This window comes from Caenorhabditis remanei, chromosome IV (genome assembly GCF_010183535.1).
Source record: "Caenorhabditis remanei strain PX506 chromosome IV, whole genome shotgun sequence".
NCBI lineage: Eukaryota > Metazoa > Nematoda > Chromadorea > Rhabditida > Rhabditidae > Caenorhabditis > Caenorhabditis remanei.
The window spans coordinates 21,271,885-21,295,805 of record NC_071331.1 but is presented as its reverse complement, the minus strand read 5'-3'; the positions used below and the strand labels follow the sequence as shown (position 1 = coordinate 21,295,805).

Genomic DNA, 23,921 nt, shown 5'->3' with positions numbered 1-23,921 from the left:
TGAATATTTTTGCATTCTTCATCATTTACTTGAAAACCTTTGCAAAACAGTTACAAAAATCAAAAATAAGTTATCTCCTCGATCCATCTTCAAAAAAGACACCTCCATCAATCGCACAGTACCTGAAAAATAATTGTTTTTCCAAATCAAAACACTAGAAAACTCACTTTGGACAGATTCCCCTCTCTCCAGCATACCCTGGTTGTCCGGGGGGACCCCGAACACCCGGTGGTCCATCATTTCCAGGTATTCCAGAAGATCCCGGTGGTCCTTTAGGTCCCGGCATCCCCGGTGGTCCCTCTTCTCCAAATTCTCCGGGTTCCCCGGGTGCACCGGGGGGTCCCATTTCTCCAGGGGGACCTGGTTCCCCAGGAGAGAAGGAAACGGGCTCCGCGTTGACGCCTGGTTGGCCAGGGATGCCCTGGGAGCCGGGGAGACCCGGCTCTCCGGGTGGACCTGGTGGCCCTGGTTCCCCGGGCTCTCCATCCAATCCCCGCTCCCCTGGATTCCCAGGATGGCCCACATCGCCAGGCGGTCCCTGGGGTCCGGGCTTCCCCGGAGGCCCCGCCGGACACGGAGAACATGGGGGCGGAGTCACGAGATCACACGGTTGCTGTGGTGGTTTTCCAGGATTACCCGGTAAACCGGGTACACCCGGCTTACCGGGACGACCCGGGCGGCCTGGTTCGCCGACGGCGCCCGGAGCGCCCGGGGTGCAACATCCGTCACATTCTTCTCCTTGAGGGGTGTCCGCGTAGTTTTGAGATGAGACTTGACGGGCGGTACGGTTCCGAGGGAGTTGTTTGAATTGTTGAACTTCTGACCAGATGTCTTTTGCGGAGTTCTGGAAAATTGGGACTTTTTTTGACGGTAGATGTACTCAAAAAGCCTAAAAAGTTCAAAAAACCTCTTAATCCTCTTCGGAAACCAAAACTTCCATCTAAAACCCCCTAAACCCGTCAAAGTCATCGCGTGGCCTAGAAACCCAATATTTTGGATTTCTAGGCCACCACACTCAAATCGCTCCAAAATATACCAATATGGGGCTCAAAATTTTGGAGATTTTATGGAGAACTCGAACTTTTCATTCATTTTGATTCTAGACTCAAAAATCTGCAAAACATTTGAGAAACGAAATTTCTCAGTTGGTCATTTCAGGTTGGTGGCCTAGGAAACTCTGGATTCGGGTTTCTAGGCCACCAAACCAAAATCTAGTGTCATATTCTGATTCTTCATAAAACTTCCAAAGTTTTGAGCCCCATATTCGCCTATTTTGGAACAATTTAGCTTAGTGGCCTAGAAAAGTCGAATCCTAGGCCACCAACTTCAAATTTTCAAATTGCTCCAAAACAGGACAATATTGTGCTCAAAACTTTGGAAATTTGATGGAAAATTTGAATATAACACCAGAATTTTGGTTGGGTGGCCTAGAAACCCAAATCAAGAGTTTCCTAGGCCACCATTTCGATATTTTGGTGATTCAATCCGTTTTTGAGCTTTTTCTTTATCTTAAATCTCGAAAATCACCTCAAAAACCAAAAATTTGACTAGAAACCACCAAATTACACAAAAATCGATTCGTGGCCTAGAAACCCAAAATTTTGGATTTCTAGGCCACCAGTCTCAAAATTTCAAAATATGTCAATATGAGGCTCAAAACTTCGGAAATTTCACGAGGAATCTGAATCTGATAGCAGATTTCGATTTGGTGGCCTAGAAACCCAAATCCAGAGTTTTCTAGGCCATCAACCTAAAATAGCTTGTTTTCACTCGTTTTTCGTGGTTTTTTCACCGAATTTTTTGGATTTTTTTTTGGGTTTTTAATGAAAAACTTGTTAAAGGCGTATTTAACCGAATAAAATTCAAAAAATACGTACCCGACAATAATCAATCTCCCCCTGCAACGACGTCTTCACATTATCAATATAGAAGTAGATCATTGGAAGGGATAGGCATACCTGGAAATATTGATTTTTTAAATGGATTGTAGATCAAAATTCACTTACTGATAAAGTAGCCACAAAACTGAAGGATATAGCGGAATAGGCGATGACGCGGTAGGCTTTGGTCTGGAAATGAAAATTTTGAAATTGAAAAAAAAAAATTTTTGGAAAAAATTTTTTGTCTGAAATTTTTTACTTTTATATCTACAGTGGCCTGCTACATACAGTAACCTGTTATTAAAAGTCAAGTACAGTACCTTAAGCTCCTTGTCCTCCATTTTTCCTCAAAAAAACCAAAGAATTCCGTCGTCAGCCTTCAGAATCCTCCAATTTTCGTGAAGTTTTCGGATTTTCGGATTTTCGTGAAAAGTAAATGCGGCCGACACCTCGAGTAGCCACTAATGACTTGGTATATATCCATATATATGCATTAGCCACTTTCCGCACCGCCCAACCAGTTATTTTACCTCTTTTCGTCGCCTCCTCCGCTAATTAGCCATGTTCCCCCACCACTTAATTACATCTAAAGTAAGAAATGGTGAGGGTGACTAGATTTAGAAGACGGATTTGGTCAATTTGTTGTTATAAGTAGACATTTGTACATAAAGAAAAAAAATTTCAAAAAAAAATTTTTTTTTTTTTTAGAAAATCGAAAATTTCTGAAATTTTATAGAAAACTAAAGTCAATTTCAGATTCCTCACAAAATTTCCGCAGTTTTGAGCCCCATATCGACCTACTTCTGAGCATTTTGAATTTGGTGGCCTAGAAATCCAAAAATTTGGGTTTCTAGGCCACCGACGGATTTTGAGGGATTTTCACGGTTTCAGTAGTTTTTATGGCTTTGGGACAAATTTTCAGCGTTTTTAACATAGAAAGAAGCCACAAACCAGAAAAAAAAACAATCGAAATACGTGAACCCACACGAAAATTGTTCACATTTCTTAATGTGGCCTAGAAACATCCGGATTTCGATTCCCAGGCCATCACATCTGAAAATAAATGTCAAATTCAAATTTTCCATAAAATTTCCAGAATTTTGAGCCCATGTTGCTGTATTTTGGACCATTTTGGAGTTGGTGGCCTAGAAATCCAAAATTTTGGGATTCTAGGCCACCAGTTGATTTTTTACAGCTTTTATCAAATGTTTCGCTTTTATCGAGGATTAAGGTGCTCTTTATTGTTCTAAATGTGTCTAACTCGAGAAAAATTGAGATAAAATTTTTATTTGAATATTTTTTTGAATTGAAAAAATAAAAATAAAACAATTCTCATCGTTGCAATTATGAATTATTTCCAAATATATATATATTGAAACTCTGAATAATCCATTTTAGAAATTCTTTATTAATACAAATATCTCCAACTGACATTACCATCTCCGTTCTTAAGTAAGTATGACTATTTCCAATATCGTCAGTATCATTAGACATCTAAAAATTAACTAATCAATTGGAATTATGACATCATGAGAAAGTAAAAGTGAATGAGTGAATCAGAAGAAAGTATAATTCCAATAATTGGGGTTTGGTCACTGACTGCCGAGGCGGCTGCCAGAAAAGTGACATCTCCACCGGGTGAGATCACTAAATCAGTGTCCGGGAGGTACTGTACGAGTTGTTGTTGGGTGACCACTCTGGCTGAGATCCCTGCTTTGCTGAGCTCGTTTACTATCTGTTGGACGGCTTGCACTTGCTTTTTCTCGTTTTCCAAGAGCTCTGCCACGTTGGTGCCTTTTTGTTGGAGGTGTCTGGAAAGTTTTCGATAAAAAATTAGAATTTGTTGTAAAATTTGCTAAGTTTTGACACCCATATTGACCTATTTTCGTTGAGGTCGTTCAGGCCCTGTTAGGCCTGTAGGCCCTCTTGAATTTTCGAAATGCTTTAAAATAGGTCGATATGGAGCTCAAAACTTTGGAAATTTTATGAAAAAGCTGAGTATTGCAACTAATTTGTGTGAATCTTAAGATTTTGAAAAATTTTGAAAAATCGTAAAACTTCAAAATTTCGAAAATCAGAAAAAGTGCCAAAATTTACATGTTTTTAAGAAATAATTGTGTTTTTCAGATTTTACACAAAATTTCCAAAATTTTGAGCCCCATATTGACATATTTCCATTAAGGTTGTTCAGGCCCTGTTAGGCCTGTAGGCCCCCTTGAATTTTCGAAATGCTCCAAAATAGGTCGATATGGGGCTCAAAACTTTGGAAATTTTATGAAGAATCTTAATACTGTACTCATTCTTGATGATTCAGACGTTTTGTACAAAAAAATTCCAGACAAATTACAATTTTCAGAAAAAAATTTCAAAAAAATGTTTCAAATTTTTTTGTGGTTATTATCGTAGGTATCGTATCAACCTCGTATCTACCGTAACCACTTGGCCAGAAATCGCTTTACATTTTCAAGGTTTTATGGTTAAAAAAATGTGAATGTTTCAGATTATTTAGTACCAGAGCACTTAGGTTATCTTTAAGCAATATTTGTGAGCGACTAACCAAAGCAATCTTTAGTCTCCATCTTCCTCATGCGGCATTTTCGCGCATTCGGATATCTGTAAAATCAATCGATATTTTTTGAGAAGATTTCAGACCAACTTGATATTGTCCTCTTCTATCACATTTATTCGATGACTCCTAGCATCCCAAACGATACTCAAATTGGGTTTGAGACCTGATAACTGAAAAATTTACAAAAAGAAATGGTCAAAATGGGTATAATCCTCATTTTGGACACGTAGAAACCCTCTAACCTAGCTAAAACCACTCAACGTTATGCCTAACAAAAAACAAAAAAAGTTTTGACCCGTGTGGGGATCGAACCTTGGTCACTTTTCTACCACTGCCCTCTACCTTAACCACTCGGCCAGAATTCCCTTTTGGTCAAATTTCATGAAATTTACAAGGTTTTCGGGTAAAAAATTGTGAATTTTTCAAATTTTATAATTCTAGAACACTCAGGTTATTCCTTAGCACTATTATTATCGAGATCTGTACGAAAAGAAGTCCTGGCCGAGAATCCGACAACTCCTCGTCCGCGATATTTCACCACGAAAGTGACGTCACTTCGACACAGTCGAAACGAGTGCGACAGTAGTCTTTGGCGGGAAAATTTAAATCAAATATTTTTTTCTCCTATTTTCAAGCAATTTTATCATCAAATTTATCGATTTTCAACGCGTTTTGGGGTTTTTTTTTGGGAAAAAAAAATTATAATTGTACTTCGCTTCGATTTTCTCACGTTTTTTGGCTGTTTTATTTCAGATTTTTAAATTTCAGGTCACAAAATCGTCCTCGTCATCAACATCGCCGTAATGTCTCACTTTCATCTCCATTATTTTGCGGTTAGTTTTATTTTCGAACAGATATTTCTTCTCCGCCAGAGATTATCGTTTCAGATATGTCCCTGGAATCAATCGATCGCGCAATTCGAGGACAGAATAAATGCGAAACTATGGAAAACGCTATGGAAAATTATGAGCGGTTAGTCGCACCATGTTCAGCAAATTTCTTCTCCGCCTTCAGTTGTTTCAGGTCGCTTCAATGCCTACCAACTCGCCAAGCAACGGAAAATATGCAACATCAATCAACAACAATTTATTAGAAAACAGCCAAGAAGTCACATGTCCGATTCATCGTCATTCCACTCCCAAGTCTCCTCATCTTCATCCATCACAAGCTTGATGCCCTCTTCGATTTCGAGAATGTGCTCATAAGTCCACGCAATTTGTGATTCATTGGTGTTCTTAAGCCATGTTTTTGCGCGCTCAGCGACTACTTCCAACTTATCAGTTGTCTTTCCCGCCGATCTAAGATGGGTTTTGAGTTGATTCCAAACCAATTCGATCGGAGAGAATTGACAGTGGTAAGGTGGAAGCCGCACAATCTTGACACCGAGAGATTCCGCGTACTCATCGACATAGTAACGTTTCATTGCATCTCTTCCGCCCCTTGTTTCCATTAATGCTTTCACTTCCTCCCACAGCTGCAAATTAGTGGCATCCACAGCACAATCGACGTTGTGCTTTTCGAGAAATGCGCGTAACTCTGCCTTTTTAGAGCTTTTGGTCGGAAGCTGTAAAACTTAATTTGTATATTTTTCCAGATCATCAAAACACCTTGTCAACGAGAGTATTGTGAATAGTAGCATTGTCGATAACGAGCGTTGGCTGTCGGCCCTTTGGAGTCGCCGCAACGATTTGGGGCAACACTTTTTTCATGTACTCGATGTACAAATCGGAAGACATGTACTGGTGATAGTCCACCAAGATCTCAGACGGATGACGATTCGGAATAACAATATCAACGGATCCTGGGAGTACTTCTGCCTCCGTGACTACAGCGAGCACAATGGCTCGTTGACCTTTATCGCTAGAAGCGGCGAATCCAGGTCTTGGCTTCTTCAAGTCTCCCATATTGGCAATCAGATACGGATTTGTATCCGTTGGATTCCATCCTCGGGTTTTCGTCATCCCGTGGTAGATCCACGTCTCGTCGTAGTAACAAATAAAAGCTCCCTGCTGTCTCAACTCTTCCATCATTCTCAAATAACGCGCTCTCCAGTTCACAATTTCATCTCTTGTTGTGGAGAATGGATTGTACGTCTTTAGCTTGTAGCTATATCTCATGGCTTTAAGTTGACGGTACAACGTTGAGGCAGAATACGGATAATCATAAAGATTCTGAAGATCGGCATGAAGAGACTGAATGGAGAAGTTCGAATCGTCAATGTAACACTTCTGGATATGATCAGTGATGATTTTCCTCTCATCCGAATCCAAAAGCTTCAATGCCGTCTCATTCCTCATCTTTCTGGTTTGACTCCTTTTAACTTGATTATCAACTTCCATTTTTTTATTAAAACGAATGACAGTAGTTTCAGCGATGCCGAGAAAAGAAGAAGCCAGCTTATTAATATTGCGGAAAACAGTGAAGCGAGCAAATGTTCCCAATTGGATCTTGAAATTATCCAGCTGAGTGACGATGTTCTTGATCATTTGCATCAACCTCGCTTGACTGTTTCCCGTTGGTTTCTTCACTTCCACCGTATTGAGCTGTGTGACTACTTCATAGAAGGATTCGTGAAGAGGAGTCTAAACCGAGGAAAAACTAGCATGCAACTAACGAACAACTTCGATTTACCTCATAACTAGTCTGGCTGGATGTACTTGTGCCTAACTCGGTTTGAGTAGAAACATCCGTACCATTGTTAATCAACAAGAATCCTAGTGGAGACTTTTCGAGGTCATTGATCTGTTTCAGAGAGAGCATTTCTCGTGGCCACAAACGAGTTGAACTTGCTAATCCGAGATTAGTGAACCTCACTTTCACATTAGGGGGCAACATTTACCTAGAACACAACATGCTTTTCGTGTCATAGTTGATTGTTTCAGCTGCATTGAAAGACTAAAGTACTTCAAGAATAACAAAGAAATAACCAAGATAATAATTGTGACACAAAAATTTCATCTAAAAACAAATAAATACCACAATAATACAATCACATCACAAAAAGATAGCTCAACACTGAACATTTCGTACAAAAAAAGAATAATTATTCCATTCAAAGTTCTGATGATGAGTGATGACGACGAGATGTGGGATTAAGTCGACCGCTCATAATTTTTACTAATTATTCCAGTTTTGCTTTTATTTCGTCCTCGAGGAGTACTTCTTCTGAACGTTGATACTTCGCGAAGTTTAATCAGTGCCGAAATCTGTAAGGAACACTTTTGGAGAAGAAAAAACCTGATCTATAATGAAACAGACCGCTAAACATAACAGACTTCTTATGAAAAAGACGACGAGTGGGAGTGGGCGATGAATCTTCCGAGTTGTGACTTTTTGTTTTTTGGCTGTTTTCTAATAAATTGTTGTTGATTGATGTTGCATATTTTCCGTTGCTTGGCGAGTTGGTAGGCATTGAAGCGACCTGAAACAACTGAAGGCGAAGAAGAAATTTGCTGAACATGGTGCGACTAACCGCTCATAATTTTCCATAGCGTTTTCCATAGTTCGCATTTATTCTGTCCTCGAATTGCGCGATCGATTGATTCCAGGGACATATCTGAAACGATAATCTCTGGCGGAGAAGAAATATCTGTTCGAAAATAAAACTAACCGCAAAATAATGGAGATGAAAGTGAGACATTACGGCGATGTTGATGACGAGGACGATTTTGTGACCTGAAATTTAAAAATCTGAAATAAAACAGCCAAAAAACGTGAGAAAATCGAAGCGAAGTACAATTATAATTTTTTTTTCCCAAAAAAAAACCCCAAAACGCGTTGAAAATCGATAAATTTGATGATAAAATTGCTTGAAAATAGGAGAAAAAAATATTTGATTTAAATTTTCCCGCCAAAGACTACTGTCGCACTCGTTTCGACTGTGTCGAAGTGACGTCACTTTCGTGGTGAAATATCGCGGACGAGGAGTTGTCGGATTCTCGGCCAGGACTTCTTTTCGTACAGATCTCGATAATAGCAAGCGACTAACCAGAAAAATCTTCTGTCTCCACCATCTATACTCATCGTGTGGCATATTCAAGCATTCGGATTTCTGGAAATCAATCGTTACTTTTTGAAATTTCATTAAAATTTCAAACCTACTTATTGTTATCGTTTTCGTAAACAACAATTCAAAGAGTACATCTGTCCCAAACACTCTAAATTTGGTTTTTTGAGGTTCATCAATTTCAAAGATTTTTTTGGGTTTCTCCTGAAAAATGAGAAATATTGGTTAGAAAAGGTAAAAATCTCGACTTTTGACACTTAAAACTCCTCTAAAACCTCTCTTAACCACCTTAAACCGTTCATAACAAAAAACAAAAAAGTTTTGACCCGTGTGGGGATCGAACCCTGGTCACTTTCCTACCATTACTATCTACCTTAACCACTCGGCCAGAAATCTATTTCGGTCAAATTTCATGGAATTTTCTAGATTTTAAGGTGAAACACCGGGAATTTTTCATATTTTTCATTGCTAGAACACTTACCTTATCTCATATCCGCCAAAAACAACCAAAATATACAAGAATTCACAGAAAATCAAGAAATACGAGAGGAAAGAGGTAGGACACCGTTCATTTGGTGTCCAGAGAGAATGAATGAATGAAATAGGAAAATTCTGAATAGCGATTGGTTTTTGACACGTGTTCCTGATCATGCATTTATCTGGCGTCTCTCAGGAAGAGTGTACTATTTTTTTTGTTTGTTTATTTTTTCAATGTGACAAAATTTATGCATACATTTGTTCTTTGGTGCTGATGAATCATTTCAGTACTATTTTTCCAGTTTATTCCAATTCTTTATATTTACGAATAACAATCAACAGATCTGTTGATAACAAATTTGTGTTTCTAGGCCTGTCTGTTGATATATTAAAACAAAAAGTAAGAAAAAAAGAATTGAATGAAATAAGTATTTATTTTAAAACCGCAGAACATTCGTATGGTTATCCAAAAGGTGGAAGTGGAAGGAAGTCGTGATAACTGAAATATTAGATTTATGGAATAGAAAAATAATTTGACAGAACTCACAACAAGTTGTACATTCTCAACTGATAGATTTGTTGTTCATTAGTGTTATAATGATAGTCCATTGTCCATTTGTAAGAAAGGGATGAGTTGCAATAAAACTCATCTGTTTGTGCAGTTCCAGAGAGATGATGTGAATAGTCACTCGGATATTCATAAACATGAGTTCCATCAGTACTCTCAATTGTATAATTCATTGATACAAATGAACTGTCAAGTGCTGCAAATATGATTTATTGATGTATTTTTACTCGGAAATTATTCCTACTGTGGTTTTGAACAGTTATAGCAAATTTACACCAGTTTATAAAACCATCTGATGCTGGAATTTCGAATGCCGGTATTTCGATTCGACCCGATCCAGAAACGACAAAGTTTTGAGCAATGAATTGGTAAGGTCTACGAAATATCTCGGTCATGTAAGCAAACGCCTGAAAATTGTTGGATAAGAACGGAGGAGATCAGCGACTTCATCGTCTACAACAGTGACTATGATTTGTTTACACATAAATAACTCTCACAGCGAGACTTTGTAATTCAATTGTTTCTAAAAGAACTCACAATTTCAAGATCCTGACCGGTGGCAAAAGCACAGTATCCATTGGTTTGATATGACATTTCGTACAATGAAGCAGAATTGGAACCACCCGATGGGGCATTGTCCACGGCAATGCGCACCATCACACGATTGGCTCGTAGTTGGGAAATGATGTCTGATACATCAGATTCATCTGGATATCGTTTCGCTAATACTAACACTTGGGCTCCGCATAATGAAACCTTCCCATTATTGAGAAACTTCTGGAATGTCATATAATTAAATAAAATATGAGGTGGAATAGTACAAACCTTCAAAACCTTGTACAAGTTACTTCCAGTTGTTTTATCTCCATATCCAAGTGATGGATCCGGTGGATGTGAATATATAGAAGCATTGAAATTTCTGAAACAATGTTCCGGAAGCTAAAATCAATACAAAACGTACCTCCAGTCCGTGTGATACTCAATGTCCTCTTCCTGTTTTGTATCGAATCGAACATTTGCCAATGATGTATACTTTGTAGTATAATAGACCATAAAATAAACACCCTGATGGTATGTAGCCAAGTCGATGTCATTGGAATACGCATAGAAGATAGTGTTATTCTGATATGGACGACATGAATCCGAAGAATCTGAATGATGTTCATTTTATTAGAGCAACTCTTTCTATCTGAATCTGAAAAATTGGTTTTTGACTTCTAGGACTAGATCCTAACTCTAATAATCATATTTTTTCTAACAAAATTATATTTATTGTCTCTATGATGAATATAAGTTTGGGAAAAGGGAGGGGTGTGATAGAATAGAACATGAATGACTGAAATGTGTCTTCGACTCTTTTTACTTCTCTGGAAATGTGAGGAAGATAAGCAAACAAACACTAAGAAACATAATCTCCTTATCACTTGTCACAAATATATTGCAATTCAAGAAAATAATCAAGAAACGTTATGTGATAACGAACTGATTTTTGAATGAGTGCCTTGATAACGTCAACATAAAACACGACGGAAGTGATGCTGTTCAATAATTTCTCATCAGTTGGATTGTTCCTTTCTGTTTGTGTTTTAGAAAAGTTAACACCCATTTTTGACATCCAATATGTCATAAAAATGTTCAGCATGTCAAGAATGTATTTCAGATTCCGATACTTTAGACCAGAGCTGTGCGGAAGTAAAATTTTTGAAAAGGGAAGAAGGAAGAAGGAAGTAACTTTTTCAAAAGGAAGAAGGAAGAAGGAAGAAAAAAGTGAAAAAAGCCCGGAAGAAGGAAGAAGGAAGGAAGAAGGAAGTTGAGTTCCGAACCGGGAAATCGGAAGTTAATTTTGAAAATGACAAATTTGAGGAAACTTTTTTCTAGTCATCTCTGAAAACGAATTTTGATGTTGTTTCATACAAAATTCCGTCAAAAACCACCGAAATTCCGCCAAAATTCCGTCGAAAATTACAAAATTTTAGCAAAATTTTCAACGGAAAAAGGAACAAGGAAGAAGGAAGTAAAATTTTTGAAAAAGAAAAAGGAAGTGAAATTTTCAAAAAGGAAGAAGGAAGAAGGAATAAAAACGTGAAAAAAGCCCGGAAGAAGGAAGTCGAAGGAAGGAATTCCGCACAGCTCTGCTTTAGACAATTCTGAAAAACGTTTACCATTGGACCATTTGCTAAAAATCGCTACAATTCCAGTTGTCCTGACTCAAAAGGAGACTTCGTGGAAGAGCTTTTCGCGCGCCACCCGTGTAGTCCTCTCGGACAAGATTTAAGAAATCGGAAGTCGGAAGTCGAAACTCCCAACAACACTGTTACCAGGTAGTAAAACAAAGAAGATCTCATTTTTTGCTTCTTTACTTCGAAATTTTCAGAAAAAAGAGATACTTGGCATTATAAAAAAAGAGAATAAAAGTGAAAAATTACACAGAGACAAACAATAAATAAGAGATTTTCCGTCGTTCACACTTTGTATCTGGATTGAGTTCCTCCACGCTGGATTTGGGCGGTCTGAAATTGACAATATTGTCTTTTAAGGCAAATCTAGGATGTTTTCAGTCATTTTCAGACAATTTTCAACAATTTTCAGTTAATTTCAATCACTTACCAACTGCCTGAACGCCTCCTTCATGATTCGAATGATTTCCTCTTTCGCGGCCTTCAGATTCCTCTCACTTCTCGCCTCCAACAATAAATGCAGCCGCCGCTCGCCGGCTTTCGGCTCTTTTCCCGGCGGAACGTGTACTCCGCGGACTGAAATTCCGACTTCGGCGAGTTCGGCCACGTGTCCGACCGATTCGCGAGAACATATCTTGTAGCGAACTTGTTGAGGGAAATCATTGATATCCCATTCCTCTTCAAAATATTCCCACGCTTCTTCTTGTTGTTGAGTCGGTGCTGCTTCTCCTGAAAAAAAGGGGTTTTTGAGCGTTTTTCAGAGAAAAAATAAAGGAAAATTGAGTGATTTTCAGTGAAAAATCGATAATTTTAGGCCGATTCAGGCCATTTTTAGGCTTTTCAGGCCAACCTTGGCCAGTTTCAGGCCCATCTGTACCGACGGTGGCCTAGAAACCCAAAATTCTGGATATCTAGGCCATCTTACCTCTGAATTAAGAGAAGATTCAGAATCCTTTCATAAATTCCCGAGTTTTGAGCTCCATATTGCTATATTTTGGAGCATTTTGAGATTGGTGGCCTAGAAATCCGCAAGTTTGAATTTCTAGGCCACCAATCTCAAAATGCTCCAAAATATAGCAATATGGAGCTCAAAACTTCAGAAATTTCATGAAAAAGCGGAATTTTCAGCTAAAAACCGATGAAACTCATCAAAATCCTTCGTTTTTATCTCAATTTTCATATTTTCCAGTGATTTTAGGCCCGTCTGTACCGATTTTCAGCTCAAAACGAGCCATTTTACCAATTTTTTTAAACATAAAAAGTTTGCTGGAATATCATATTTTTGAGCTGAGGCCATTCAGGCTTGTTTCAGGTGAATTGGCCTAGAAACCCAAATTTGCGGATTTCTAGTCCATCAATCTCAAAATGCTCCAAACTATAGCAATATGGGGCTCAAATCTTGTCAAATCTCGTGAAAACGCGGAATTTTCGGCTGAAAATCGCTGAAAATCGCAAAAAACCGCGAATCTCACTATTTCAGACCGTTTTTCTCTTTTTTCTCATTTTTCTCCTCGAACTCACCTCCCAAATAGTTCAACTTCTCATTCAATCGATTCGCCTTCTCCTTCGCCAACATTGCCGCAGAAATCTGGACGGGAGCGACGTCTTGTCCCCGAATAACAGCTTCAGCCGTCAACTGAGTGGCCGTTTTCTCGACGGGTTGAATCACATTCTGTGCCGTTTTCAGTTTCGACGACAACTCCTCAGCCTTCAATTTCGCCGCGTCTTTCCTCTTCTCCGCCTCTCTGTCCGTTTTCGAATTTCCGGATGTCGTCGGTTTGTCGGATTGCGGTTTTCCGTGAACGAGACGTCGTTTCGTTTTTATCATTGAATTCAGTTGCTCATCCAAATCGTCGTCGTCGTCACCGCCTGCTTCCATTCCGTGAACCTGCAAAATTGAAGGTTTTCGATAGAAAATTGTCTGAAAATGTCGATTTTCAGCCGATTTTTACGGCTGAAAACATGTTTTTTCGCCATTTTTAACGGAATAAAAAAAATCCGCTAAAAACCTTCCAAACTGAGTTTTTAATGAAATTTCCCGTCCAAAATCACCAAAAACATGGTTTGGGGGTGGTTTTCGACGAATTTTTCACAATTTTTGTCAATTTAAAAAAAACACGAAAATTCCGTTAAAAATGGCCAAAAAATGAGTTTTTTTGTCGAACTTTGACTGATTTTCCATTAAAAATTGTCTGAAAATATCGATTTTCAGCCTAAAAATATCTGAAAAACTCATTTTCGACCGATTTTTTCGGCTAAAATCCGCAAAATTCCGTCAAAAATGGCCAAAAAATGAGGGTTTTTGTCGAATTTTTGGCTGATTTTCCATCAAAAATTGGTCGAAAATGAGATTTTTGACATTTCCAACTGAAAATCGATATTTTCAGACAACTTTCTACCTTAAACCATCTCTGATTCTTTTCAAGGGACAAAATTATCTGAAAATATCGATTTTCAGTCGGAAATGCCAAAAATCTCATTTTCGACCAATTTTGATGGAGAAATCAGTCAAAATTCTACTAAAGCGCATTTTTTGGCCATTTTTAACGGAATTTTCGTGTTTTTGTGACAAAATTGTGAAAAATTCGTCGAAAACCACCGCAAGCCATGTTTCTCGTCATTCTTGACGCAAAATTTCAGTAAAATTCGATAAAAATGACCAGGAATACTGGAAAAACTCAGTTTTGAAGGTTTTCCAATCGAAAAACACGAAATTTTCACTATTAAAATGGCTGAAAATCTTGTTTTAAACGCTAAAAATCAATTTCAGCCGGAAATTTCGACGTGGATTACTGTAGTCCTAATTTTGTGCAAACACCGTGATGACAATGTGATTTTTGCTGAAATTTTAAATTTTCTGCAAATTGTCGTGAAATCTGATGCATTGTGTTGCGGTGTTTGCACAAAATCGGCGGTACAGTAATCCAGAGGTCAGAGCTGTCTGGGTGGTTTTTTAAACCAATTTTTTTGTTAAAAACATGATTTTCAGTCATTTACTCTAATTTTCCTCTGAAAATCTGAAAATCTCGATATTTCCACCTACCAATCTGGCCATTTTCTTCTTATTCGCGTCAGCTTCGGCCTCCCCTTCGTCATATTTGTATCCGTGTCCCTCGAATCCTTTTCCTCCCAATTTCACTTCTTTTCCCTCCGCCGCCATCTCTTTTTTGAACCTTTCGAACATTGCCTTCAAATCTTGTGGCGGTTTGCAACCGGCTGTCTCGAATGCTCGACAAATCTCACCGGCCATCTTTTCTTGGTCTGAAAATTAAGGGTTTTCAGAAAATTTGAGAGAAAACGATTAAATTAAGAGTTGATCGTCTTAAAATCGGTATTTTCATCGAATTTCCCTAGTTTTGAGACAAAAATTCGATGAAAAACAGTATAATTTCAGCTGAAATCGGTCACATGGCCTAGAAACCCAAAATTCTGGATTTCTAGGCCATCTTACCTGAAAATTACGACGAGATTCAGATTATTCTCAAACATTCCCGAATTTTGAGCTCCATATTGCTAAATTTTGGAGCATTTCGAGATTGGTGGCCTAGAATCCCAAATTCGCGGATTTCTAGGCCACCAATTTTAAAATGCTCCAAAATATAGCAATATGGGGTTCAAAACTCGAGAAATTCTGCGAATATTCTGAATCTAATTTCAATTCTCAAATAAGATAACTTAGAAATCCAGAATTTTGGGTTTCTAGGCCACAGACTCAGTATTGGCCGATTTCAGCTCAAATTATACCGTTTTTCATCGAATTTTTGTTGATAGAAATCAAATTTGGGTTTCTAGGCCATCAATCCCAAAATCCTGCTAAAACTAGCAATTTTGGCCTCAAAACTTCGAAAATTCGGTGGAATTCATTCGAAATAATTGATTTTAGTCAAAAAATCACAAATTTGAAGACTCTATTCGGCTTATTCAAAATTTGACGATAGATTCGGTCTTCCAGCGGAAATTCCGCAGTTTTGAAACCCATATTGACTAATTTCAAAGCATTTTGGGTTGGGTGGCCTAGAAACCTAAATTGAGAGGTTTCTAGGTCACCTGCTTTGAAATTGATCAGTATGGGGCTCAAAACTGCGGAAATTCGGTGCTTTTTTTTCGAAACATCCTAAACACTAACGTTCTGGTAGCACAAAAGTGTATGCATATCCCTTCTTTCCAGCTCTTCCAGTCCTTCCCACTCGATGAACGTAATCTTCATAGTGATTCGGACAATCATAATTGACAACAAGAATCAGATTCTTGACGTCAAGACCACGTGCGGCTACAGAAGTCGCCACGAGGACCTTGATAATTCCCGTCTTAAAATCAGCAATCGACGAGTCTCGATCGTGTTGATCGATGCCTCCATGCAACGGAGCAACCGAATTATATCCAGTTTTCATGAGTTGATCTACAATATCGTCCGCTTTCTCCTGCTTATCGACGAATACAATTGAGGACCCTTGTTCGTAATACATTCCAAGCAATTCCAGAAGTTTCAGCAGTTTCTGATGTTCCTCACAGATCACCGCATTCTGTGTGACGTCTGAACAGACGACCGATTTTCCGCCGACTAGAATCTCTACTGGTTTTTCGAGAACTTTCCGTGCCAACGCCTCCATATGACGGGGGAAAGTGGCGGAGAAAAGTACGGTCTGTTTGTCGGGACGAATGTTGTTCACCACTTTCATGATCTTTAATTAAATATTGATGAATTTAGTAAAAACGAGTGAAAAAATGAAAAAAAAAAGTGAAGAAATTGGAGGAAAAATTAGACTTTTAGCATGGAAATCGGTGTAAATTAGTTGTTTTAGTCCTAGATGTGTCAAAAATCTTCACAAAATTTCAGAAATGCAACGTTTAGTTCTAAAAACAGAACTTTTCTAAAATTTTTAGCTCAAAATGTAGTGTTTTCAATGCGATAAATGTGGTTTTTTACTGAAAATATGTGTGTTTTTACAAAAGAGCTGAAAACATTTGTTTAAGTCATTAAACTCAAAAAGGTCCAAAATCCATTCAACTTCCAATCTATGGATTACTGTAGTCTCTATTGTTTGCTCTATTGTCAAAAATCCAGTGTTAGCGCAATTTTTGACATCAGACACCCAATTTCTCATTTTTCTGACTTTTGGATTACTGTAGCCTCAATTGTGTGCAAACACCGTAAACCAATGTATAAGATTCTACGACAATATACAGAAAATTCGAAAATTGCGTGAAAACGGATTGAAAACTCGAGTTTTTCGTCGTTTTCACGCTATTTTCAAATTTTCTGCAAATTGTCGTAATATGTGACACATAGATTGATGGTGTTTGCACACAAATGGAGCTACAGTAATCCACAAGTGAGAAATGTGAAAATCGGAGTGGCTGAGCTCAAAAATTGTGCTAAAAATAGTTTTTTTTGACAATAGAGACTACAGTAATCCGGAGATCAACGTTTTTGTCTTAAACGGTTCTTTTCAGCTCTAAAATCTTGTAAAAAACTGATTTTTTTTCAGTAAAAATGAGGAAAAAACTTCGTTTCCGTTTTGAAAACAGGGTTTTCGGCTGAAAATCTTATTCAGATCTAGAGTGTCGCCTCGCAAGACACCCTGTCCCGCGAGTAGCGATAGTTCATGCGAGTCCCGCGGGAATTCGGTCTCGGTTCGTCCCGGTTCGTCTCGCACTCTGTCTCGGTTCGGTTCGGTTCGTCTCGGTTCGGTTTGTCTCGCATTCGGTTCGTCTCGATTCGCAAAAAGTTCGGAAAGTTCATTTCCCGCAAATTACTCGCAAAGTTCACAAGACAAAGTGAACTATTCGTATTTCACGCGTTGATCATTTCTACCGTTGATTTTCTGAAAATAATAATTTGGTAATTAAAGTCGTGAACTTTTTCTAATCTCATTTCCATTTATTTTTTTCTGAAATTTATTTTATTATTTTGGAAAAGTTCACGACTTTAATTACCAAATTTTTATTTTCAGAAAATCAACGGTAGAAATGATCAACGCGTGAAATACGAATAGTTCACTTTGTCTTGTGAACTTTGCGAGTAATTTGCGGGAAATGAACTTTCCGAACTTTTTGCGAATCGAGACGAACCGAATGCGAGACAAACCGAACCGAGACGAACCGAACCGAACCGAGACAGAGTGCGAGACGAACCGGGGCGAACCGAGTCGACCCGAAACCGGGAAATCGGGAATTTTGCGAGTTTCGTCTCGCGAGGCGACACTCTATTCAGATCTCATTTTTCAAAGTGAAAATGGACAAAAAACTCTCCGTGACTTTTAGCAGTCGAAAATGCGTCTCTTCATAGCAATTTGTCGACTGAAAACTCGTTTCCAGTCAACAAATCTTGTTTAATGTCATTTTTGAAGTAAAAATGAACGAAAAACTTTCTATTCCAGAATTTTCAAACGGAAAAAGTGAAATTTTGACTAAAACTCTTATTCAGAGCTCATTTTTTTAAGTACAAATGAGCAAAAAACTATATTTCTCAGCGTTATATACGACTTTCACACCGAAAAAGAGAATTTTCGACTGAAAATCTAATTCAGAGCTCATTTTTTAAGTAAAAATGAGCAAAAAACCTTTCTAAACCGATTTTCCAGCTATAAACTTCATTCTTCCTCCAATTCCCTTATTCAAAAACTACCTACTTGCGGTTCAAACCCCTTATCAAACATTCGATCGGCCTCATCCAACACCAAATACGTAACCCTTCTCAAATTAGTCACTTTCCCACTATTCGCCGCGAGAACATCAATCATTCTGCCGGGAGTGCACACCACAATTTCAGCGCCTCTTTTCAGATCAGCAATCTGTTCAGAGATTCCAACACCTCCATAAGTGCAAGCCACTCGGAGACCGAGAACTTTTGCGAACTTATTCGCTTCTTTATACGTTTGCATAGCCAATTCTCTCGTCGGCGCGAGAATCACCGCAATCGGTCCGTCGCCCTCTTCGAGTTCCGGTTGATCCAGAATATGACGGAACATTGGGAGCAAGAAAGCCAATGTTTTACCGGATCCCGTTTTGGCAATACCGATTACGTCTCGACCCGACATAATCGATGGAATCGCTTGCGCTTGAATTGATGTTGGCTTAGTATATTCATACTTTTTCAGCACATTCATCATTTTCAGATTCACTCCGCATTGAGCCCATGTTTTGATGGGTTTTGGAACGTCGATCCCTTTCACTGTGATACTGTCGAGTTCATCGCGATACGCTTTTACTTCCGCTTTCGACATTCGTTTGATCTCTTCCGTCTGAAAAAATGGGTATGTAGGGATTACTGTAGTTTCTGTGATGAAAATGGGGAAAAATGAGCTGAAAATCTCATTTTCAGCCTGAAATCATCAAAATTTACTGAAATTTTGAGAAATTAGGGGTTCTCAGTACTATTTGTGGAGTTTCGAGCCCTAGTTTGACCAAATCAGTAAAAACTGTTCAAAATATGCAGGATTCACAGAAATTTCGTGAAAATTAGTCTCAAATATGTAGCTTTGACATTTTCATGTGATTTTCAGCGATTTTCAGCTGAAAATAAGGTTTTTTCATGAGATTTGCCGAGTTTTGAGCCCCATATTGCTATACTTTGGAGCATTTTGAGATTTGTGGCCTAGAAACCCAAATATGCGGATTTCTAGGCCGTCAATCTCAAAATGCTCAAAATACATCAATATGGGGCTCAAAACTCATCAAATCTCATAGAAAAACCTAATTTTTTGCTGAAAATTGCTGAAAATCACATAAAAATGTCAAAACTACCTATTTGAAACTAAATTTCTGCAAATTCCAGCTAATTCTTAGAAATTCATTGTCTCTTATGCTCAATTCGCACGGGTAAAACGAATTCGCTATGAGAAATTGTCAAAAATTGATGTTTTTTAAACAATTTTTGTGTTGGTGGCCTAGAAACCCAAATATGGAGGTTTCTGGCCAGCAATCTCCAATTGATCCTAAATATAGCAATATAGGGCACAAAACTTCAGAAATTTCATGAAAACTTCCGAATTTTCACCTGCAAATCGCTGAAAATCCCTAAGAATCTCGAATCTCACTATTTCAGCCCGTTGTAATAGAATTTCAGTCAACAAACTGATGAAAATGACATCTTTAATTAAAAATTTGACGATAGATTCGGTCTCCCAGTGAAATTTCCAAAGTTTTGAGCACCATATTGACCTATTTTGGAGCATTTTGAGATTGATGGCCTAGAAACCCGAATTCCCGGATTTCTAGGCCACCAATCTCAAAATGCTCAGAAATACGTCAATATGGGGCTCAAAACTTCAGAAATTTCATAAAAAATCCGAACTTTTAGCAGAAAATCGCTGAAAATCGTCGAAAACCGCGATTTCACTTGGGTGGCCTAGAAATCCAAATTTCCGGATTTCTAGGCCACCAATCTGAAAATGCTCAGAAATACGTCAATATGGGGTTCAAAACTTCAGAAATTTCACGAAAAACCCAAATTTTCAGCTTAAAACCTACCTCAATATAGAAATTCTTCTTAAACTTCCTATAATAAACTTTCGAATGATCAGTTGCAGCCAACATTCGTCCTTTATGACATAAAGAGGCGGCAGCCGTCTCAATATCGAAATCATCAATGACCATATCCATATTATCCTCATTTTCCAGCAACTGTCCTTTCTCTTTTTCCGGTTTCTCCTCCTGAATAATCGTCACGACTCCAGATGACTTTTGTCCCGAATTTCCAGATTTTTTGGCGTTTTTCTTTGAGATTTCAGCCATAAAAGCGTCCAGAGGGTCCTCTTCTTCGTCTTCTTCCTCCATTTTCACCGGTTTTTCATCGATTTTTTCGATATTTTGACCGTTTTCTGTGGATTTTTCAGATTTTTCAGACTTTTCTTGACTCAAAACATCGAATTCGTCTTCGTCGTCCTCGTCATCCAGATTCCACGCCTTCTTTTTTCGATTCTTATCGTCGGAGGCTTCTGATGCTTGATCCAATTCGTCCTTCTTCTTCTTCGCTCTCCATAATTCCACATTTCGACGTCGCCGCTCCATTTCCTTCTCCAAATCCACGTCTTTCATGCCGAGAATGTCGTCAATGTCTGAAATTTTGTTGATTTTTATGGTGAAAATGTGAAATTTCAGGCTGAAAAAGCTGAAAAACGAGACTTTAGACTGAAAAGTAGTGATTTTTAGGCCAAAATTGCTCGTTTTTGGCTCGAAAACCACATTTTTCGCGGAAATTCATGATTTTGGAATTAAAAATAAGGTTTTTTTTTTTTAATAAGGTTTTTTAAGGTTTCTACAATGTTCGGCGGAGTTTTGAGCTTACAGTGATTTTCAGCGATTTTCAACTGAAAAATAGGTTATTTCATGAAATTTCTGAAGTTTTGAGCCCCATATTGACGTATTTTGGAGCATTTTGAGGTTGGTGGCCTAGAAAACTCCAAATTTGGGTTTCTAGGCCACCAATCTTAAAATGCTCCAAAACATATCAATTTGGGGCTCAAAACTTCAGAAATCTCATGAAAAAACCGAATTTTTAGCTGAAAATTGCTGAAAATTGCTGAAAATGTCAAAACTAACGAAAAATCGCGTTTCTTAATCGGATTCTCATGAAAAACTGGTAATTTCTCTCTAAAAACCTCATTTGCAGATGAAAATTCGAGGTATTGTGCTGAAAATCAAATCCTGACTCAAAAATCATGAATTTTCCGGGGGAAATGTCATTTTTCAGTGAAAATTTTGCCACACATTTAATTTGCCTTCTGAATTTCAAAATTGAAGCAGTAATCATTAAATCTAACTTCAAAATAGTGGATTTCCAACCAAAAATGAGGTTTTTGAGCTGAAAAATCACGAATTTTCAATAAAAATCAGGATTTTTGGCTGAAAATACATCGAAAACCCCATTTTTCAAGTATTGTTTTAGTCAACATTCTGGTTTTTTTTCGCAGAAAATCACGAGTTTTCAGCCAAAAAATGAGGTTTTTAAGCTGAAAATTTCGTTTTTCCGCTGAAAAATTACAAATTTTCAATCAAAAATGTTGTTTTCAATCTAAAAACCGTAGTTTTTTCGCTGAAAATCACGAATTTCCAGCCTAAAATCTCGATTTTTCATGTTTTTTTTTCATTTCTCTCCATTTCCCATACCATTTCTCGACTCTTCCATCTCGAACACCGCAGATTTGCTCTCCTTCTTCGTCTCCTGTTGTCTCTGTTTGTTGTCTGGGTCTCTCTGTTTCTCTCTATCTCTCATCTTATCATCTCCCCGTCTATCGTAATCTCTCTGTCTCTCTCTGTCTCTTCGACTATCTCTATCTCTATCTCGACGATCCCGCGGTGATCTACTTCGACTCCGTTTTCGCTCTTTCGAACGGGAACGATGACGTTTGTGCTCTTTGTGATCTCGACCCATGATTGGTGCTGGAAGGGCTGAAAATTGAAAAATTAGAGGGTTTTTAGTGGAAAGACAGAGGAAAACGAGTAAAAATTCGAGTTTTTGGATACAAATTGGGCTAAAATTGAGCAGATTTCTATTGAAAAACTTTAAATTTACAGGTTTTCCTTGAAAATCCGGGCCAAAACAAGCACAATTGCAATTTTCGGCCAAAAAAAAGATAAATTGACGTTTTCTAGTGGAAATCCGACCACAAAACTGTCAATAGTGAGTCAAGACCAAGCTGAAAGAAATATTCTGCAGATCCAGCTGAAAAATTCCATGAAAATTGCCCAAAAAACGCCAAAATCACAGTTTTAACTCAAAAATTCGAAAAAAACTGTGAACTCGGGCCAAAATTAAGAATCCAACTGAAAAATCACGAAAATCACCCATTTTTCAGTAATAAACTTTGTAAACTTAGTCAGAAACATCCAAAACTTGACAGAATCTTCAAAAATTGCCAAAAAATGATAAAAATCCCAAAAATCTAAAAAAAAAATCTTTGAAATTGACTTGAAAATCACGAATTTCGGCAGGGCATTGAGTGGAAACAGGTTGAAAATCACTCTAAACACTACAAAATTAACTTTTTTTTAATTACAAAAAAATCAAAAAATTCGAAAAAAGATTTCTGACTAAAAACAAAGGGATTTCAGTGATTTTTTATAGTATTTTAATTAATAAACTATTAAAATTTCGAATTTTGACCTTAAAATACTCGAAAAAGTGCAAAAATCTATCTGAAATCAACAGAAAACCGCTAAAACAAATAAAAAATTAATTTCGAAAATACGGGCAACGACACTCCGAAATCCCGCCCGCGTGTTGTTTAGCGAGTCGTCAAATTGGCGCGAAGAGGTGTCATTTTGAATCAATAACCGCCGTGATTTCCCGCATTCCTCTCGTTTTCATCACCTTTTTTTGGTTTTTTGCGTGTGTTTCGAGTTTTTTAGTCGATTTTATCGATTTTCTCATCATTTTTCACCCTAAAACACCTCAATTTCAGCTAAAAACTCACAAAACCTGTATAAAGAGTGGAATTCTGTCAAAAAGCAATTAAGCGAATGAGCCAACGGTCGTTTGGAAGTGAAATTGGCAATTTGGAGACGGCAACGACGATGACCGCTTCGAGTGCCGAGTAAGGATTCAATCATTAAGAAAAAATTGAAAATTGCCAACTTTTTCTTAATTTTTTTGTTGTTAATTTCAATTTTTCGTCAATTTTTGATCTATTTGGTGTTTATGGTGTTTGGAATTCAATTTGTAGCGTTGGAAAACAGAAAATACTGAGAAAAATGGGGGTTTTTCGTTTTCCCCCGAAATTCGTCGATTTTCCTCATTTTTCCTGGATTTTCATTGATTTTTACATAATTTTTTAAATTTTCCCTTATTTTTGCCCTCAAAAACCCATCAAAAATCACTTTTCCACCCTGAAAACCCCCATTTTCATGTGAAAACATTCAAAAATCCTAGTTTCCCGCCAAAATTGACCCGGTGTCAGCAAACGCGCCCCATTGCGAATATTTGAATTCCTTCATTTTTTCTCCGAATTTCTCCGATTTCTTTCAGCATTTCTGTCTCGAAACCATCGGATTCCATTCAAGAAAACGATCAAATGGAAAAAGAGCAAAATGGAGAAGGTTTGTCACTCAAAAATCCAGAAAATTGTCTGAAAATTTCAGATTTTTTCGGAAAAAACTGATTTTTTTGATTTTTACCGAAAAAAATCCTAAAAACACGAAAATTTTGCAATTTTTTGTTTAAATTGACATTTTCAGCTGTTTCCCGTCTGCCGAAACCTCTAGCCATCGAAGTCTACACAAAAATCCATAATAGTGAGTTTTG

The 23,921-nt window shown here is 37.8% G+C and overlaps 4 protein-coding genes across 4 annotated transcripts; all 4 read right to left on the bottom strand.

Annotated features, from left to right (window-relative positions):
- Positions 1-70: 70 nt before the first annotated feature.
- On the bottom strand, positions 71-2,221 carry GCK72_015548 (uncharacterized protein; the record flags this gene model as incomplete). The annotated part of the gene is made up of 5 exons (XM_003090161.2): positions 71-122; positions 168-844; positions 1,878-1,958; positions 2,007-2,069; positions 2,201-2,221. 5 exons carry the CDS (start codon positions 2,219-2,221, stop codon positions 71-73), a joined length of 894 nt encoding a protein of 297 aa, XP_003090209.2.
- Positions 2,222-3,399: 1,178 nt separating this feature from the next.
- On the bottom strand, positions 3,400-4,832 carry GCK72_015547 (uncharacterized protein; the record flags this gene model as incomplete). Its single annotated transcript, XM_053730955.1, has 2 exons — positions 3,400-3,691; positions 4,792-4,832. 2 exons carry the CDS (start codon positions 4,830-4,832, stop codon positions 3,400-3,402), a joined length of 333 nt encoding a protein of 110 aa, XP_053585727.1.
- Positions 4,833-5,557: 725 nt separating this feature from the next.
- GCK72_015546 (uncharacterized protein) lies at positions 5,558-7,284 on the bottom strand (the record flags this gene model as incomplete). The annotated part of the gene is made up of 3 exons (XM_053730954.1): positions 5,558-6,013; positions 6,057-7,031; positions 7,081-7,284. 3 exons carry the CDS (start codon positions 7,282-7,284, stop codon positions 5,558-5,560), a joined length of 1,635 nt encoding a protein of 544 aa, XP_053585726.1.
- Positions 7,285-9,394: 2,110 nt separating this feature from the next.
- Positions 9,395-10,553, bottom strand: GCK72_015545 (uncharacterized protein; the record flags this gene model as incomplete). The annotated part of the gene is made up of 6 exons (XM_003090162.2): positions 9,395-9,431; positions 9,480-9,696; positions 9,745-9,907; positions 10,038-10,277; positions 10,326-10,419; positions 10,462-10,553. The coding sequence occupies 6 exons, from the start codon at positions 10,551-10,553 to the stop codon at positions 9,395-9,397; spliced, it is 843 nt and encodes a 280-aa protein (XP_003090210.2).
- Positions 10,554-23,921: the final 13,368 nt, after the last annotated feature.